This window comes from Bombus huntii, chromosome 4 (genome assembly GCF_024542735.1).
Source record: "Bombus huntii isolate Logan2020A chromosome 4, iyBomHunt1.1, whole genome shotgun sequence".
Lineage (NCBI taxonomy): Eukaryota > Metazoa > Arthropoda > Insecta > Hymenoptera > Apidae > Bombus > Bombus huntii.
In genome coordinates, this window is record NC_066241.1 from 6,865,942 (window position 1) to 6,886,541 (window position 20,600).

The 20,600-nt window shown below is 39.2% G+C and overlaps 1 protein-coding gene and 1 long non-coding RNA gene across 3 annotated transcripts in view; one reads left to right on the forward strand and one right to left on the reverse strand.

The window, feature by feature from the left end:
- The window catches only part of LOC126864649 (serine/threonine-protein kinase NLK), a 232,167-nt gene that overhangs the window by 188,676 nt on the left and 22,891 nt on the right, over positions 1 to 20,600 (forward strand). For both annotated transcript variants that reach the window (XR_007689272.1, XM_050616192.1), the window contains exons 5-9: positions 12,687 to 12,772; positions 12,931 to 13,140; positions 13,601 to 13,789; positions 16,682 to 16,883; positions 20,415 to 20,508. Coding sequence is in view for 1 of the 2 variants with exons in the window: in XM_050616192.1 (XP_050472149.1) it covers positions 12,687 to 12,772; positions 12,931 to 13,140; positions 13,601 to 13,789; positions 16,682 to 16,883; positions 20,415 to 20,508 (781 nt within the window). In the remaining variant the exon portion in view is untranslated. The remainder of the gene's footprint in view (positions 1 to 12,686; positions 12,773 to 12,930; positions 13,141 to 13,600; positions 13,790 to 16,681; positions 16,884 to 20,414; positions 20,509 to 20,600) is intronic.
- Positions 1 to 20,600, reverse strand: part of LOC126864667 (uncharacterized) — a 188,488-nt gene that overhangs the window by 139,695 nt on the left and 28,193 nt on the right. The window lies entirely within an intron of this gene.

Below are 20,600 nucleotides of genomic sequence, written 5' to 3' on the forward strand. Positions count from 1 at the left end.
TCGATTTACATATTTAATGACACGGAATACTAAGTGAATATCTACTAAGAGTGGATGAAAGGAATAAACGCGTTTAAAAATTTTCTTTCCGTTTCGTCGTCGATTTTATGTAAGATAGTTCTAGTTGACGCGTCTGATTTTGTGCATTTAAAAGTCGATCAATGACTTAGTAGTATATAATATGCTTGATTCTGAACACTTAACCTGAATTATCGAAATGCTGCTCTCCAATTTCACTAATGCTTCTCATTAATGGATATCCATCATCTCTATTATCCACCTATATCCGCCTATGCACGTAGAACCTCAAAACTATTTCTGACTAGCATTCAACGTTGACTCGACAATTCGGCTCGCTCTCTCGCCAAGCCATATAGCTCTGATCAATATCACAGGCAAACAAATCATAGTGACAGTGCTCAGAATTAATTAGAACGAAACAATAATTTTCATCGTCTGTTTCAATTCTACAACAGAAATAACGTACCAATTGGACATACTACGTCATACTTGGTTAAACATTATACGAATTCTAATAAGAATATCGTACCGATTCTATCTGTTACATCTTCCTTTAAACGTTATACCGATAAATAAATATAATCCTATAAAATAATAAAATAATAATATAATAAAAATATTCTATCAATTCCGTCAATTAAAACTTTCTTAAACGTTGCGTCAAATTTCCAGAGAAAAATACAAAACAATCATTGGGATCTGTATATCCGAGAAAAAAAACTCCTCTGTGAACACTTGCAACTCGAACGAAGAAGAGGTGAATCGAGATATCTAATTAGAGGGAGAAATATTTAAATAGAGGGAGGAAAGAAACCGCGTTGGTTTGCAGACATTTCGATTTCCTTCGGCGTCTACGCTTTTTAAACAGAGCACCGTTGTTCTTAAACAGAGAAAAGAAAATGCACCGGACAAGTTGTTCTTTGACTTATTCCCCAAGCGAAACACGTATAAATCAAGAACAAAGTGTCAAGGTTCAAATTTATTTCTACCTTTCTGCTATTAAATTTGCCCGCGATACAAGAGTCAAACTTTCTTGTAAACTACTTTCGACGCTTCCAATTTTTCTCCAACAAAGTACACGTTAGGAAGAATATTCTCTTGTTCCCTATTTTTCTTCGATATAGAACAAACGGAATTACACGCAAGAATCCGGATTTCTTAATAAAGGCCGCCTAGATCTATTGGATTCAGCACCGTGTGTGTGTGTGTGTGTGTGTCTTCTTATTAACAGTTATCTTATTAACAGTCTTATTGTTATATTACACTGAAAAGCTCGAAATGAGAAGGAACGCTTATGCAAAAGTATCAAGACGCTAAAGTTCCCTTTCAACCTGCTGCTGCCTGCTGCCAAACTCCACCGTAGAAAATCGAATGGAAATCGATCGAGAGATGAGCTACGGAGAGGAGATCGACAACAGGTGCGACGTCGAGGACACGTATTCCGCGCGCGATCGAGCATAGTCGAAGCAGAGGCGGCTGTGAGTGGCCGTGAGTAGGAGGAACGATCGAAGGCACCGATGACCTTGGAATTAATACACCAGCCGGCCGGTCCTTCGTCCTTGACTTTCGGTACGATATATCCCCGCGTGGCTGTTGCGTTAGCCTCTGGTAGCCGCGGCGACCTCATCGTCCCTGGAGAGGAGAAATGAGGAATCGAGCGGCGGGAACGGCACGCATAGCCGGCTTCTTCGGGTGCGATGAACCCGATAACGCTGCCACAGACCGACGTAAAATCGTCCTGGCGTGACGTATTCCATCGCTTATATTCCCACTTGGTCTCGATTTCTCTTCCTAACCGTTATCGAGAACTCACGCGAAATCATTCCTAGGAACTATAATACGCTTGTGGTGTGTCGTGGATGATCATCACCCGAGCAGTGGTAAAAAATGTAAGGGATACCTTAACAGAACGGAACGAGAATAAGGAATAAAAGAACAGCGCGTGAAAAAATATACAGGTTAGCGGGAACTCGCGCGAGATTGCAGCAAGCAACCGAACTACTTGCGGCGTGTCGTGGACGAGATTCGTATATTTATGAGCGAGTTAGAAGAATTGTGTCGTGGAATTGGAATTGCGGTTTCGTCGTCTTGATGGTGGGAATATATCGCGTATTGAAAAGCAGACTCTTTTTTTTTTGGTTATCATAAATTGAACGGAGGTGGTTGAAAGATTCCCAGGGTTTGAGAGTTGCTATTCGAGGATTTGGTTTGGAGGCTACTTGGTTTTCGAATGGAGAGTTGTTGGAACGTTTTATGGTTTCTATTGGATTATTAGTTGTGCGAATATTTTATATGAAAAATACGATACTCGCTATACGCGCAAAAGCTCATTAAACTAAATTAAACTAAATTAAACTAAATTAAATTAAATTAAAAACTAAAGATAAATGAAAATAAAAAAAAGACACTTAAAACTTCCTAAATTTCTGATAACGTGTAAGGATATAAAAGATCGTTTTATTCAAACGATTCGAGCGGCACGAGTTACAGAACAATTTAAAAAGAGGAATCGATTAGGTTGGAATCTCGATGTTGGCGGTTCGAGATGTCGGAGACTGGCCTCGACCGTGTCGCACGGAGATCGCCACTCGATGGTCGATTCCGTTGACCTTGCGGTTAATTTTGAAACTCGCGCGCAATCTCGCCGCGTCGCGTCGCCCGAATTACATCGTAAACAAAGAGAGAAGCTGTTTGTCGCGAGATTATTTTCAGCGCGGCCGATAACCGCGGTCTTTTCCCTCGAAACCACCTGAAACCTGAAATTTCCATTTTTGTCTCGTTCTCGGAACGTTTAACGTGGATCGGTCTTTAATGGATGCGATGTAAATTCGAAGAGAATCTTGATTAATATTTCAGCGAATTTAAAAAGCAAATGGAATTCAGAATAAAAAAAAGATAGTAAAAAAATAGAGCGACAATGAATGGTCGAATGAACGAAACAACGAACGAATGAATAGATGAACGTAGTGCAATGGAAAGAATATTATTGGGAAAATAGAATATTTAAAAAGAAAGAGAAGACATATCGAAAGAATCTTGTGCCTTGTGTCTCTGTGATGTTACAGTCACCCGTTGGTTTAGTTCCAATTTTATTTTATGTTTATAAACTATGTGAAACCAAGTCAAATTTCTACACTACCAGATAGACTAAATAAATGTTGTACAGTATCTGTAAAAAGAGAAATTATCGAAAAGTTAATTATTCAACTGGAAGTTTGGAAGATTTCCATATTTTTGTGACAAACAACTACGGAAATCTGAATATTTGATATTAAATTAATATTTAAAAAGAGACTTGTAAAAACGAAAGATGTAAAAACGGAAAGAAGGAAAAGTTGATCGACCAATTTGAACTTTGGAAAGATTCCATATTTTCGCGGCAAGGACTACGTAAATCTTAGTCGATGACTGGCGACAAACTTATGCGTTTGTTTTCCGAAGGTTCCTTCCACTTGATTAAGTCACGATTAATGGAGACGTTTTACGAGACTGCTCGAGAGGAAGCGTCGTTTAAAGTCGGGAAATCGGGAACAAATAGGTCGACGACCTTCGCATAAGGTAGAAGATACTATTTTCACGCGGATAGAAATATCTCTCTATAAATACCCGTGCTGGAGGGTCGACAAATTTTTCAACGCGCATTTCTCAAAACCGCAACTGTATAAGAGAAACGCGCTTTCTTAAAAGAGACTGGATTTCTTTCACAAAAATTTATTACACGTAACCATGAACTTTTTGGGAAAATAGTATCTCGAAAGTCGCATATTCCACCGCGATGCTTTTGCCGCGCTCCTTCAATTTTTATGCGCCAATCTTAATCCTGTTTTAATAAGCAAGGCGAGTTTGAAATATTCTAAGAAATAGAACATAAGAAAGAAAATTAAAACGAGAAATTATACGTATCGACAATGATGCATATTCTCATCAAATTTAAGTAGATAATTTTTGAATCGATAAAATTAACGAATACATTAAAATTGTCATTATCGACCAAGCTATAACCGACGAAAAAAAAACGAAGTGTCTTAATAGTTTATCATTCGTTCGTAATAATTAATAGTTCCCAGACTTCGAGTTACTTGTATACGAATCAACTGTAATAAATCTTAAATTCTCTCTGCCGCAAAGAAGCCAGACTTTATTACGAGAAATATCCAAGAAAATAGATATTTGAGAGAAACGAAAAGAGCAAAAACTAACGATTACTAATCGAGTTATAAATTCCAATTCCTATCTGAATAACAAAAAAAATCACAAAAAAACAAACACCCTGTATGATTCTCTGTGGGATAAATAAAAATTGACTAGAATCTACCATGGAACAATAATTGACGAAACAGTGCCAGGTGTATCGTTCCTTTGACACGTAATTCCTTATACCAATATCAATTTTCGAAAGCAGGGCGATCCATTTTCCAATAGCAGAGCGTGTCTAGCTAACAACGTTTCATCGGTAACCCGTCAGAGATTGGGAATTTCCGTGTAGCCATTAGAACTGGTTTCATCGCGGCGGTGATCCGAGCTGTCCAGCTAGCACACGGTAAAGTTCCTGGCGTAAAACGCTCTAATCCAGCGTCGAGCACGTGGCTGCGTCCGATTAATCACTCTATTACGTTAATCCGTCGCCGTTATTTATCTCACGGGATGTAACGGCCACGCATAATGCCGGAATCCTGCGACGTAACGCGACTGATAATTGAAACGTTAGCGATTCGGCGTGACGCGTGAAAGTCGATACGCGTCGACAATACGCTTGACGCGTTTTGTCGCGAAAAACGAATTTTGTCGGTGACGATATGAGACGAAGAACACCGGTAACAGGTCTGACTGGACCGAGTCGAAAGTGGGAAATTTCGTTGTTTATTTTTTTTTAGAGTAGCGTTAGATTTTTCTACGAGATTATTTAAAGTTCTTTCTATTTTTGTCTTTTTTTGTTTACGATAATGAATGCAATTATATAATAATACACTATATAATAGTTTGTACTGTGGACGTTATAGTGCGGATTTCAGGTTAAAAAAATTTAGCATCGCTTTCGTAAGGATTTAGTGGGATTTGAAAACTTTGTGTTATGTTGTTCGATAATGTTTGGAGTATACGTTAGGAGAAATTGACGGAGGGAGCAGTGGGAAACGTTTTGGAATTTTAAAAAATTATAATGTCATTTTGTAGAAACTATTTGGGATTTAATTGGAATTCGAGGAGACGGTGATTAATTGAACCGAAGGATATATAAATTATCTGATAATATTTGGAACGTACACTAAAGGAGGTTGATCTAAGAAAATGGTTCTACGAACGCGTCACGCTGAATGTGCTACGAATTTGTAAATAAATGCGAAACGGAAGCACGATATATGCACTTTTTTTTGGTAATGTTACGATGAAAGAGAATATCAGGATCGACGAAAAGGATATTAATTAAAACTTTTATGTCGAATTAAATACTTCCGCAAGGTTTCTTCTGAATCGCTCGGACGACAAAGGAAACTAAAACTCGATAGTAACGTTAAACGCGATTTCTTTATTACACCGACGATGAGAAGAGAATACGCCAGACGACACTGCAAATAGAAAGCATGCAGTCTGCTAGAGCGTTGCAAATCGAAGTTACGTAACGTCCAAACGTAAAACATCTCGCAGCATTAACAGAGGAGAAAAAGAAATACCAAGAAAGAAATATGTAAAAAGAAACTTCAATCGTGTAGGAAAGGGAAAAAAAGTACGTATATCGGCGCTGTAATCTTCCACTCGATAGCTAGACTACGGATATTCGTGAAAATTCATATATTTATAAAGGCAAATGAAGAAATGGAACCCAAACAGGAATTTGTTTTACCTACTAAACATTATAATAGGCGTTAAACTTTGCATATTTTATGTAACTTTGCGTGTTCTCTCCACATTTGCCCTTTGAAATTTTTCAGAAATGCATAAAAATCCGCAGTCTATCGATAACAAGGATAAAACAAAGATACCTTGACTTTTATATTCTGAAGACAAAAAAAAAAAAAAAAAGAAAAGAAAAGGAGACGAGGTCAATCTTAAAAGTCCGCCCGTAACACCCGCATTTGCGGAACAATTCATCCCGGCGCGGAGCATCTCCCTTTGAATCGAAGTTTTTTTTTTCATACGAACAATAGTTGCACGCGTCCTCGAGCCGCAAAGGTAAGGCCACGTCGGCCGCTTGACAGGTGACACCCTGTATATTCGTAGAAAACCCTGGGACGTTTTATTTTCGTAGACACGTGCGATGAATGCGGCCGGTGGAAGAAGATAGTCAAAGTTACATAATGCAGAAGACAATTTTCATTATAACCATCGTCAAGGATTTCCTCCGCTGCACGATCTTGGCAAATTTGTTAGTTTCCTCTCTTTTTTTTTTATGACACGAACCTTGTATCTTATCGTTGCTTCTTCTGTCACCTAGAATGAACTATCAGTTGCTTTCGTAATTACTATATGCAAGAACAAATACTTGTTGAAATAAAAAAGCGCGATGCAGGAGAAAAATACGGAAGATTAATAATTGTGGTATATCATACTCCATCACAGCGTCAGCAGGTTAAAAGATTTCTATATGAATCGTTCAGAAGCCACATTAATCACCTTCATAAATTGAAAAGTACAGAAAACCGATGATGTTATAAACGCTGTCTTTTAAGTATATTTTAGAATTTATCACCATTTATCTCATCTCTTTCGGCGAATCAACTTATGCAAGCGTATCGTTTGTTCCATGAGAATTAAATCTTAATAATGAGAATTAAATACGCAGTGAAATGAAGAAATGAATGAAAAGTGGAATCGTGATCAGCTTGGCTTCCTAGTGGCTCGTATATCGTTATACCATCGACTGTATCGTGTGCTGGACAATAATCGAACTCCAAACGTTACCAACTAAAGCAGTACACGCTATGAATTCTCTTCGTTAGAGCAATGAAAAACGCGCAGCCAAAAGTATGCATATTTATACTGTGTCGAAACCGCTAAATATAAAACAAACATCGAAACGAAGAAAATTCACGAAAATCCGCCATGCTTGCTACCTAAAAATTCTACTGGTGGTAAAACAAGCGGCGTCTAAAAATCACCGCGTAAAAGATTCAAAAGCGAATAACCAGCGAATTCGAACGAGTCACGCGAAGCGCAAATTCGATTCACCTTGTGGCTAACCACTATCGTAAAAATTTATTTTCACACGCGCCGATACAACCGATAAACTAAACGAACGTGCGCAAACAAAGAGGTACGATGAACATGCATGACTTATGATAAATCATCGACAACTCGTTAAAATCTTTATGGATGTTATTTCGTTGTATATTTCATTAGTTCCTACGTAATAACTTTTCGTTGACTCAAACGATCTTACCGTAAGGTTTAGATCCATTCGTTTTCTCGTTCATGAGAACACTTTTTCTTGCTCAGCCTCCAAGTGCACGATAGTTTCTCGTTCCTTCGCTATTATATCAAAAGCTAATGCTGTCGCATAATATACAACGACATTTCGTTACTCTATGTACGCCTGGAGATTGAATTTTAAGACGTCGAAGCTCGGCTAACCCAGATAATAATCCTACCTCACTCGTAGAATCGACAAAACAAGTGCATCGAGGATAACCACCCCGCGTCTCGAGTTATTAGTGCGAGGGTGTGCGAAGTCCTGCGGTGGAAAGAGAGATGGGACCAAGAGAGAGACTTTAATTACCGGCGGGTGAATTCGCAACCGGACGCACCCACGGGGCAGATTACCCCGGTAATATTACCGAGTTTTATTGCGGAGAGAGAAAAGTCGAGGTCTGAATGCGGCATGACTCACGGCACACTCATCTGGCACCGATGTTTCTGCTCTTATTGCAGCCCCTCGTCACTCCCTTGCCCTCACCACCCCCGACTGTGTCATTCCTGTTTCTCTTCCACGCCGACTTTCACCCTTCGTCTTCCCCTTCTTTTTCTCCGTACTCTTCTACAGTTTGCTCGCGAAAACATTTCAACTCTCGCCATAGGAAATTTTTGATGTGCGTGTATCGTAGTACAAAACACGTGGAAATTTTATTGACGCTGTAACGAAACGCGCTGTCACGATCATTGTGTCGATAAAATTTGGAACACATGTAAAAGCGTACATAGAAGTTAAAAATATCTATCGCAAACGTACGTTTCGTAAAAATATTCATCCGCAACAAGAACAGCTGTCTTAAACGTTAAATAATCCAACAGACAATAAACCACAAAATTATAAAAACTGACTTAGGCTTATCGGTGCAATTGATAATTGTCTTGACTATTTCGATACTTTTGCGATCAGGTTTCACATTAGTCTGAAACGTAACCAGTACGATCGCAATAATCGAACCTCGTTGCAGTTCCAATGAAATTTCAAAATCTTTTCCGTAACCTACGTATCTAGTTATATTTATATATTTTGTATTGCACGTATTCATCAAATATTTCTACGAATGTTCGCATACTTTCGTGCGTTACTGTACTCTCGATTCTTCGAAAACCAGCCTGTTTCTTCGTACGCTTCCTTGTCTCACTTCACCCTTCAACGGGAAACCTACCCTTAACCACTGTACCTCTCTTCGTTGCTGTCCGTTTTCAGGTCTCTCCTTCGTTTCACCTCCGTCGTTCCTTCACCCTTTCTCCGGCGATTCTTTCCACCCCCTCGCATCGGTCAGGTGGCTTTTTTCCTCGATGCTCTTCGTTCGTCAGCCAGGATGCGAGAATGAAAAGGCTGACATTTTTACACGCCTGTCGACAACGATGAAGACTCTGTTTCTCGCTCGATCGGTCTCCATCCACGGTAGTGTCGCGTCGAGACTGAGCTTCGCGAAGGGAAGAAAGGGATGCACGAGAAACTGGCGACGAAATAATTACGCGAAAGGGAGTGACACTGTTCAGTACCGTGGCCGTAATGCGCATTACATATCGCGAATAACGTTCCACAGTGCGCATTTAACGCGCTACGTAGATGGTACGAGTATCATGTGTTAATAACTGGCTTAGCGTCGCGCGTGTACAAAATTTTCCATTCTTCGTGCTGTGCTTTCTCTGGAAAGTTTGATCTTTGATCCCTTTGTAATTGCATTCATAATTTTACGCGAGGAAGAAATACGGTTGATCAATGTTTCTTCTTTTAAGAAGGAACCAACTGTTTAAAGTGGTTTTTAAAGTCTACCGCGCAAAACGTACGTATTAAGCAATTCGTAAGTAACTTTGTACGTAAGACAAATTGTGCCTTAAATTTTAAGTTTAATCTAGTAGCATTTTTAAGTACGAAGCATTAAATAAGGAATTCCTTCTCGGATATGTACCGTTACACGCGGAAAGTTAATTGAATTTTAAAAGTAGATTTTAACGGGCCATTTTATATTTTCTGCGAGTTTTTAAGCTAATTGGACTTTACTAAACTAGGATTTTATTAAAACGAAGGTACTACTAGTTGCTTGTTTTCTGCGAGTATAACCTTCCCTCTAAATACTCTTAATAAGTTTAATTCAATATTTAACAATACGTACAACTGTATTCGTGAAAGCCACGCATAAAATCGTAATTAATCGTAACTGAACTTCATGAAGGATCCACTTGTCTGAATAATTCCGAATAAATAAATCTCGCTAATAATATATTGTATCAGACGATCCGACAAAAGATATAATGGGAAACGCGGAAGCCAGTAAGTACGAAACTCCATTTAGAAACTAAAATTATTCTTATTAAAAAAAAATTCCACCCATCCCCTTCTCGAGGAAGGAATTCAATAATATTCTACCGCCGTGAAATTGAATAATATTCCACGGAACGACAATGAAATAATTATTACTCCCATGAAACGGTTACTCGAGATGAAATGTTTGGCAAGCGACACGCGTGTCCATTTGGAAGGGATTACACGAGCGTTTATCCACAGCTCCGCGACACTCGACGTCCGTTAGTCAAGCTGCCACCCCTTTTCGTAAACCCTCCGAGGGGCGGCCCGGTAATCTGTCCTGTATTCAACTCGCGCCCCCATTTCAATCCCCCGTACCAGCTTATGTATAACAAACCCCCAGCCCCGTTGCTGCCTTGAACACATATCGTTTCGCCTCGCGGTTTCGCGACTAAGGGGAACCAAGAACGGTGAACGAGGGTGAGAATGCGAGTTCGAGCAGCGTTGATTTTAATATACGAATACGATGAACGTAATGTTAATGGTTGACTTCTAGAAAATCAGTTATTTAAAGTTCCGTTTGGCGTATATTATAACGAGGAATGAAAATTGATTTTTCTTTTTTTCTTTTTTTTTTTTGTAATTTGATTAAACCTGTAATAGACACGTTCTTGGTGTAAACTTGGGCATGCTCGATATCGTAAACGTTTTATTTGGTTTGACCATTTGTCTTCGTAGATTGGAGATATTTTATGCCGAGGTATGTGGACGGAGTGTTGTAATAAAAAAATAGTAGGAAATTTAAGAGGTACTTTCACGAATTAAAATAAAATAGAAGCGAAGGAAGAGAAATCGCGTTCGCAGGAAATAAACAGAGTGTCCAATGTAATTTTTTATGTTGCGTTATAAGAGCATCCTTTAAACTTCATATCTATTTTTGTACCTAATTGCGCTCTTTTTGTGATTACGAGGAAGATTGAATTATTTTATACTGACAAACCGAAGAATAATTTATACGTTCACGGGTTAATTTTCAAAGTCGATTAAATTAAGGTAGAAAGAAGACGGAGCAAACTGGAATATAAAAATGTCGGAAGAAGAATCCTCGCAAGATCCTTTTTCTTTTCTCCTTTTTCTCGCTGATAATAAGGACAGGTTTCTTGTTCGATCCGGATTTCAATTTAAAACAGGTTTTCGGCGCGCGCACCGTGCGAAATTACCATCGACGAAGGACGTTTCGCGATTCGATGCAATTTGTCGTCGATGACGAGCACTTAGGGGACGCGACCCACCGTCCCACTTGTTCCGTTCAATAAAATGTTAATAATCCTGTTTCCATGAACCATCAGCGCGACTCTGTACTCATATCGCTATCGTTTATCCGGTAAATTTAAAAGTACCGTGGCTACAAAAAATATTTCCATATCATTTCATTCATTACAGCATTCACATCGCTAATTGTTAAATTGCTACGCACGATATGTCGTTTCCTTTACCAACTAAAATTTTCGAACTCGATGCAGAATACAAAATTGCACATTTACGAAAATTATCGGGATCGCGTTTCTAGAATTTATAAATACAAGTTCCTGAAATGGAATTGCTGTACATTCTTCGCTGGTAGCATCTCTTAAAGTAATTTATATTAGCTTGTCCGAAAAGTTTCTTTCGTTGTATAAGGAAATAATACAATGTTTTTTGTTTTATATTAGTTTATTGAATTATGCACGAACAATAATAATAAAAATGGAACGAAATGGATCATACCTAATTCAATAAAATAATATAAAACAGAAATTGTAATTTGATTAAACCTGTAATAAACACGTTCTTGGTGCAAACTTGAGCATGGTCGATGTCGTAGGCGTTTTATTTGCTTTGAACATTTATCTATTATCACTCATCTATTATTATTCATCTATTATGGCTCATTTATTATCAGCTTATGAAACGAAAGAAACTTTTCGGACAACCTAATACGCTAGAAAATTGGCCAGCCGGAATAAAGAAACTTTGAAATTTTAGAACCGCGCATATCTCTTACTCGAAATTTTATGCGACAAAGGGACAGATTCTCGATATTACTATGATAATTGTTTTGTCTTATATTATACACCGATGATAACCAGACGTAAGAAATACGACGTTTGCTATGAAAGTAGGAAATAGTTTAATTTTACGGATTGGTATGTCACGAGGATATGTTCGGTGGATAATCTGCGGTGAATGTATGCGCATTTGTCGAGTCGAGTGAAGAGGCTCTAACGACCTGGCGCAGGAATTTTGTGAAAATCGAGGTCGCGCGTTTCGCCTCCTCGATGAGAAACATCCGTGTCTTTTCAGGTTTTAGAACGATAATGGCTCGTCGGAAAGTTTGATTGTCTTGGAACGTGGCTTGGTTACCGCGCTGCGAGGAATTCGGTACAGGATTCGAAATATATAGAAAGAGGCAGTTCCTATTTTAGACTTTAGGGGTTCGAGGATTTAGGAAATTGGAAATTTAATTTGAAAAGTTGCGAAATACGACATTTTGAAATATCGGTTTGTTGTTTGGCAAGTTGGGAATTTGGCATGTTGACAGTTACAAGTTTGAGAATTAAGAACCACGGAAACGTCATAAGACGTTTTAAGATCCGTGAATCTACAGATTTATGAATTTTTTAACTTCTTCGTTTAGGCATTCTAGAGCTTCTGAGTGACTGGAAATTGAGAAAGTTAGGAAATTCAAAATTCGAGATCCGGGAGTTTAGAGGTTTAGGAAGTGTAAGAATCTAAGAATGCAGGAACTTCAAAACTCGTGGATCTGAGAATTGAACAATTTCTGGACTTATGATTCAGAAGTAGAAGTTCAAAAGTTTCACGATTTAACGATCTGGAAGTTTACAAGATGTCTGAATTTTCAAATCCACGAGCGTAGAAAGTCTAAGATTTGGCAACCTGCGAACTTAAAAACTCGCGAACTTAAGAATCGTCGAATTCTCGTACTAAGTATAATCCGTTTTTGTTTCAGGCCTCAAATACCTTCATTCAGCCAGAATCCTGCACAGGGACATAAAACCAGGGAACTTACTCGTGAACAGCAATTGCGTACTAAAGGTAAGTAAACTAACCGAAACAAAGTGATTAAGCTGGCTAAATCTTCCAAACTTCTTCGCTATCAACGTAAAAAAAATAATAAACGAGAAAATAAGGGAAACCATCGATCTTTCTACGGAATTAATAACGACAAAATTATGAATCTTATTCGCGAGCAGATCTGCGACTTCGGTTTGGCCCGAGTGGAGGAACCCGATCAGAACAAGCACATGACGCAGGAAGTGGTGACGCAGTATTATCGCGCACCGGAAATCCTGATGGGAGCGCGACATTATACCGCAGCCGTGGACGTTTGGAGTGTCGGTTGCATTTTTGGCGAGCTTCTTCGTCGGCGGATACTTTTTCAGGCACAGAGTCCTGTGCAACAGGTTAGTCCTTTAACCATCAATTAACGAATTTCGCTTTCTTCGATGATATTTCATTTGAAAATTGGACGCATTTCTCATACAAATACACGCAAATATCCGTGTCACGATTGAACGTTTTAAATTCGCCGGTGTATCACCAATTTCTCTTGTAATTCTATGCGAATAAGTTAATTTCATAACGCAAACAATAATTGCGATTTCCTCGATCCTTTGCTATTGTACTTTGCGACGAAACTCTACGAAAATGGAGTGATCTGTCAGGTAAAAGTATGTTCATCCAACAACAATCATCATCGACAAAGTTCTACGACGACAAATGGCGGGAGAATCTTGCCTGTTCTCCGAGTATAACGATTTATTTTCTTTCGATACGTGCAAAGTTTCTGCCGCCGGAGTGAAAGTGACGAAGGAAGGAGAAGACCAGGTTCTAAAATCGAGAACATTTTCATTCGCTTTGCAGCTGGAACTGATCACAGAATTGCTGGGCACGCCGACCCTCGAGGACATGAGGTTCGCGTGCGAGGGTGCGAGATCTCACATGCTGAGGCGCGCACCAAAGCCACCCTCGTTGACGGCCCTCTACACCCTTAGCAGCCAGGCGACGCACGAGGCTGTCCATTTGCTCTGCCAGATGCTAGTCTTCGATCCCGTAAGTTTTATCACGCTCAGCTATCGTTACGACATAATGTGCCGACTTTATAGGATTGTAATTTATATGATTGGAATTTCGAGCATAGAATATATCGAGTATAAAGCTTGCTCGTGTAGGTGTACAACTTTATTAGGAAACAGCACTAAACACGACTGGAAGTTGCGAGTACATTTTGCTAACATTTGTACTCGATAAATACGACAGACTTTCTTCAAACGAATGAATCTGTCGTTAAAAATGATAATCGATATACCGGTTGCGAAGAAACTTGGGCGAGGAACTGCGAAAGTTGGTCAACTTCTTTGCAACAACTATTCTAGCTACTACCATGCTGCATGATAGATCGACTCTGAAACTCGTAGTTATGTTTACGAAGAGAGACGTGCAAGTTGCGAGCGAGGATGTGCCCTTATCAACATCCGTGGCGACGCGATAAGTCATCGAACTCCGTCATCGTTCCATTCGAGAAACTTCCAACGGTTCACGAAACTGTACATCGAACGAATTACAACCGATCTTTTCAATTAACAAAATAAGAAACGGAAAAATGTCGAAGAACAAAAGACCGTGAAAAGTTTCGCGTGGCAGTTTGTAAAAAATATTTCGAGCGGCGACCGCGACATAGTAAAATTCTCGCGGACATGGTGTTTGTATAATACGAAAGTCGAGATAAAATCTTTACTGTCGACTGTCCAGCTTAAAAAGGAGGAAAGCGACGCGAAAAGAGAAGAAACGAAAAAGTCAGAAGAAATCGTGTACACTCCGGTTCATAAGCGTTTTACGATACTCGATGTTCTCACACACTCTAAAAACGTGTATTGTATAATTATCGAACGAGATAAAAATTACCGATCGCTTTTCAATTTTATCTCACTTTCTTTAGGAAGCTGCGAAAACATTGTCAATTTCGCGCAATGTAGAATATTAAAAATACTTGTGAACGAGAGTGTAGATCGAAACACGTAGCTTTTACAACTGGCAGCCGCCATATTCGTCAGGATTTCGGTAAAACCAACACAGTCTCGGCAGTTATTGGCTTCGTTCGAACGAGATCGGAGCCGTCTTTGTAGGTTGTCGAGTAGTTATTAAAGCACGGGAATACGCCAACGCAGCCTACTTTCCTGAATCTCGTCCTCGAACTCTCGTTTACGTTTAGATCGTTCGTACGACACGCTTAACTTCTGTAAAACCGCGTGTGATCGTTTTAACGCGGTTGATATTAAGACATCAAGCGCTCAGAACGGATTGAATAATGGCCACTCGAGTGGCCATTTTCAGTAACAAACAGAGAATAAAATGGAGGCATGAATAATCGAGATGAAGTTCCAACGTAGCTTTCAGAAGGCGTTAAAACCGTTCCTCTCGTGAAACTGTTGATTCATCGTTCGTAAAACTAAAACTGCGGGGCTATTACCATTTGCGAAACTTTTCGTGGATTTTCGTTCTTTCTACAGCGTTGCTCCGATACTTTTCCGTAATTTTAGATCGTCGTTGTTTAAGAAACAACAGGGAAGCTTGGTTTCGTCGAGGCTTCATTAGAATCTGAAGTTTCTCGAATGGAAAGAAACGAAGGGGGATAAAGATGAAAGTTGAAGGCGGCAGAAGAAATATGTTAACTCTGAGGTTCTTAGTTTCGATTCGCCAAGGACTTTGTTATGTAGAGCGTGTTTCAAAGTGAGAAGGGTGAATTAACAAAAGAACTGAAACTAAGGACAAGGGATTTCCTAACGTAAAATAATGTTTTCGCGCAAACGTTATTCTATTTCTTTGATCGAGTCCATAACGGTAAATTCGCTAATAAAGATCCGTAATCCGACAACGAATAAGTCAACGGATGAGGAATTTCCATATCGTAGATATTTTCAAATCAATGAAAAGAATCTCCCTTTCTTTAACGTTAAAACTACCGATAGTTAACACGAAGCTATTTCTACCAAAACCAGTGAAAATGTCTGGGCTTTTAAAAAATACGCAATAATGGAATATTTTTATATTTAATGATTTTTTACTTTCTTACGAAAGGAATTTCATGTTATATAGTACATTTTTGACATTATTAATCCATCTGGGACCATTATCCCTACACGAGGGTTGATACGTTTATAAAATTGTAGAACCAATCTTATCTGCTGCTGTGGTATTTCTAGTGTTAGCATCTAGCGATCTAGCGATCGATCCGGAATTTTCCTGATAACTGATATCGTCATATCGAATGATACGAAATAAAAATTTGAAAAACGTGTGGGACGTTGTACAAAACGAGGAAACTGGTTAATTGGGGTTCGATAAACAGATTGCAGAATCCTTTTACATTTTGACAAGTACCGGCCATTCATACTGGTATTGGTATAAGTATCCTTAATACAAAATTATTTTGAATTTGAGTACATAAAAAACAAAATAAAATTCGTTATATTATTCTTTTAGTTACCGTTGCGAAAGTCATTGCATCATTGCGGAAAAAAATATAACACGAAGTAGAAATTTAAAAATAAAATTGTAAAACCAGTCAATTTGACTGATGTGGTAGTTCGAGTGTTAACGAAGAACAATCTCTTCTTTCTTTTCTAAAATCTATTATTCCCATTTTTCTAATCTAAAGCCAATCTACGTGTCCCGATCTGGAAATAACGATGACGTACAAACTTATTAACGATTAACCGGTAATTAGTTAGCGATCTCAGTCGAGCAATCCGTTCGAACAGTGGCCGTAAATTCGTTTTCGTCCCTAACCGTGTTGGAACTCGGGTTTTTCCTACCTCTTGGGAGATTAACACGGTTAACTGTCCCCGTAAATAGCCGGAGTCGGCCGAGATCGATCGTTTTCGAGAGGCGGGCTTCGCGTCGTGTATCGATCGTTCGTTGACCCCGTTCACGAACTTCTCGCAGGACAAGAGGATCACCGTGGTGGATGCACTGGCGCATCCTTATCTGGACGAGGGGAGACTGAGATATCATTCGTGCATGTGCACGTGCTGTTACACGACCAGCGGAGGCTTGAGACAGTACACGGGGGACTTCGAGCCTGCCACGTCTCATCCGTTCGACGATCTCTGGGAACGGAAGCTCACCACCGTGCAGCAAGTGAAAGGTAAGAATCGTACAGATCGAAGAACGTGTACTTTAAAAAACGATACTTCGATATCGAATGATTTTTACACAGATTTCACGTTAAGCTTAAGTCGGAGTTTATTAGGTTGGCGTGTACGAAGTTTTGTTTTTTGTAAGTTCGAATTTGACAGGTTGATAGCGTTCAATTTTCCTATTAAGATATGGAATCAGAGAAAAGACGTTTGATATGGATTATGTTTACTCGGTGTATTAAGAAGCTTTATGATAGAAATCGAAACGCATGAACATTTTTATTAAATGTGTGATATTATCGATTATTATTTCATTAACTATGTATGATATTTTATAGAGACTACGTACAATTAAAATTTGAAAATGGAAGAGAAAATTTCATATACGCCAATCTAATGATTCTAACGAATATAATTTTCTTTTCATGCTGATTTTGTCGTTGAACACGATATGTGAAGCTTCTTCCTGGAAATATATCGATTGGCGAATGATGATTTTTTATAATAACAGACGAAAGATCGTAGTTCGGTGGAACACGAAAATCGGAACATGATCGAACATAAGAAGAGCGACCTAGATTATATCGGATTCACGAGACAGAGTATCTGAGGGATGTAGTTGAAAAGCTGCCACGCCAGGAACAATTGGTAGATAGGATATTTTGTCCGATTTTGTCGGAGAATATCGCTAAAAGTAGGTTTTCATGGTCGCTATTTTGATATTTTCTAGAAAAAAGTGTGTCCTACTCTACCAGCTCTGAGGTCTGTTTCTTCGCTCGACGATGATTTTATAGAGATCTTTCGCCAACTATCTAAGACGCTCCCTATCGCCATCGAAGTAAACTAGAAAATCGGAACGAATAGCCACCTAAAACTCTCGATACCAAGTTCCTCCGTAAAACAAAAAAACAAATTTATTTTCCCACCGTTCAGCAACTTTGGATCAACATCGAGCGAAGAAACTTTACGCCGCAGGGTAACAGAGATTCAATAACGCGAATCGATTTCTCGAAGGGTGCTAATAAACCGTACCGTAACCCACGAAGCTCGTGAATTTTCCACGGTATAGAATTCCACGATTTTCAGACAGTTGCACCCACCCATCGAACCAACGTTCCAAATTACTCGACGCTCTCGTACGCTCATTTTTAGGGTTGTAGTTTTTAGTGTCAGATTCAGCTTTCACTTCGGATTCACGCGTCACGTTTAAATTAGACAATGAATAAAAAAAAGTAATTGCAATTCCTCTCTACGTATTATATGATAACCGAATTTATGAATACTAGTAACTTGTATTAGTACCAATAGTTACGTGAGTGTAGTATTTTATCGACCATATCGATTTAATTTTGCGCTATAGTGACTCGTATAACTGATAACCGTATTCGTGGTCCGATAACGAGGTACTCTCAACGATTGCTAATAAAGCGCGGAAACGAGCGAAGAATTATTATCGAAAGGGTGGATTTTCCGAGCAGCTCGCGCGACACGACACCGTATTAATCGCGGGTTTTCAGCTGGAGAGAAAAATGCATCGGTGTGACTCACGCTGGATTATTAATAGTAAACGTCTTGGACACGTGGCTGGAACCGTACGCGGAACAACGATGCGATAGACTGTTGCGTGCGTTCGCGAATACGACCGCGATAAATCATCGTTTATCAGTGGGGGTCCGACTAGTTATCGCAGCCGACTTTCTTCCAAAGTAATCGTCGGAGAAACTGGGTCTAATATCGCGGTTAAAAATTGCACGCCATTCGTTCGTTAGGCTGACTGAAGGGGCTACTTCGGCGTGAATTGTGTATCCCCTTCGAGAAACTTATTTTCCAGATGTCTTAGGGTGCTTAAAACTCTGATATTCAAAGATATTTAATATTTAAATTTCTCCTTAATCTCTTACTTTATGAGTCTTTCTATTATTCCACGTGTTGCCATTTGCATTTATCGTCTTAACATGCTGTCGGATGGAAAATGATATAGTACGAGTAATTTGTATTCAGAAATCTTCTAGCGAGCTTGTAATATGAAATTAAACTCGGAATTGACGTTCAAATTGGTTAGAGGTATACGTATTTATCTTTATCGTACTTGCATCGATGAAAAATATCCTTTATACTCGACCGTTCTATAAAACTTCTTTTCTTTTTAAGTTTGTTAGAAATACGCTTCATCTTTGTCGTGTTTAGATAGATATACAATACACGAGATCAAATTTCTTTTGTGAATTCTCAAATGTTTTTTAATCTCTAAATTGTTATATAGCTTTACGAGAAATTTTTACATTCCATCGAATTTTAAATCCACGAAAAAGGGGTCTTCTCTTTGCCTCGTTTAAAAATTTCCTAGATTTTTCGTAATCTTGCATTTTTATAAATTTCATCTTCGTAATACGTACGTAGAATAAAACGTACAATTGTATATTAGATTTATATGGTCCCATAAGAAATTATTCCCGTTTGGATACATGCTACCGTGCATTTTTTAAAATATAGCGCCTTTGTTCGATCTATAAACGCCAACAGAGGCACGAATTCGCATTAAATTACGCCTATTGAGCTCGCGCCACATAATAAACTCGTACAATTATCGTAGACGGCGCGTCTAACGCGTTTGATTTCGCATTCGAGTTTGTCATACGACAGGCATGCGATGCTCGTAACGAGTAATCGCGTTTGTCGAGTTGTTCCGACTGGAACAGTCGCGGACGGCTGCACGTGTCCAAGAAAGGTGTCGTAAGACGAAACGCGCGAATCGTGTAGCTACGAACAAAGAAGTTCTCGATGGATGCCAGAACGCTTTCTGGAAAGTTTGTAATTTTGTATTTTATTTGTTATTATCGTCCGCACACGAAGAGCTGGTTGAGTGTTAATGTTCGTCGTATTATCCTAATTGTAGTGGTGCATGTAGATATAGAACATTTAGAAACATATCGTAGACTGAGAATTCTATTGCGAAGAATATTTTGTAATTTCAAAGAAGGTCGGAAATGTTCTACAGAAACGCAAATGTAAGAACAAATTTTCGGTAAATCGAATAGTTTCAGAAAAATTCCAATTGTAAGGTGATGTAGAACTGGGAAAGAGCTTTTATAAACTTCTATAGGACCACGAATACGGAAAGAAAAGTAACTGAGAAAGCTATAAAAAGCGTGTCCATTAAATTCTGCCTCTTCTTCTATCGAATTGAGGAGTTGAAGAACTAAACGAAGCTTCTATCTCTTCTTCGCGTGCATACATCGTTCGCAATTTCGACTGCTCGATTCATCGATATCATCATTCGCCAACGAGATATTTCCAGGCACGTGTCGCAGCACGAGTAAACTGTGCGCGTGACAACGCGCAATAAAGCGTAAAACGTTCGATCGACGATTCCCATCGATTGGACACCCTGAAAGGTTCGCGAGGAACGACGTGGTCCCTTGAGCGAAACGAGAACCTAGACCGCTTCGATCCACCTTCGTATTCGCCTTCCTAATTTCCAGGACTGTCGAGATACAGAACCCAGAATTCACTCGACGATCCGACGTTGTCTGTTTCAGAGGAAATGCACAAATTTATAGCGGAACAGCTGAACACGTCGCGCGTGCCGCTCTGCATAAATCCGCAGTCCGCGGCGTTCAAGAGCTTCGCAAGGTAAGCCGTAGGTGGCGAATCGTCCAGATTATAAAACGATCGATTATAACAAAAGGAAATATAAAGAAAAGCAGGGTACGACTCTATGTTGG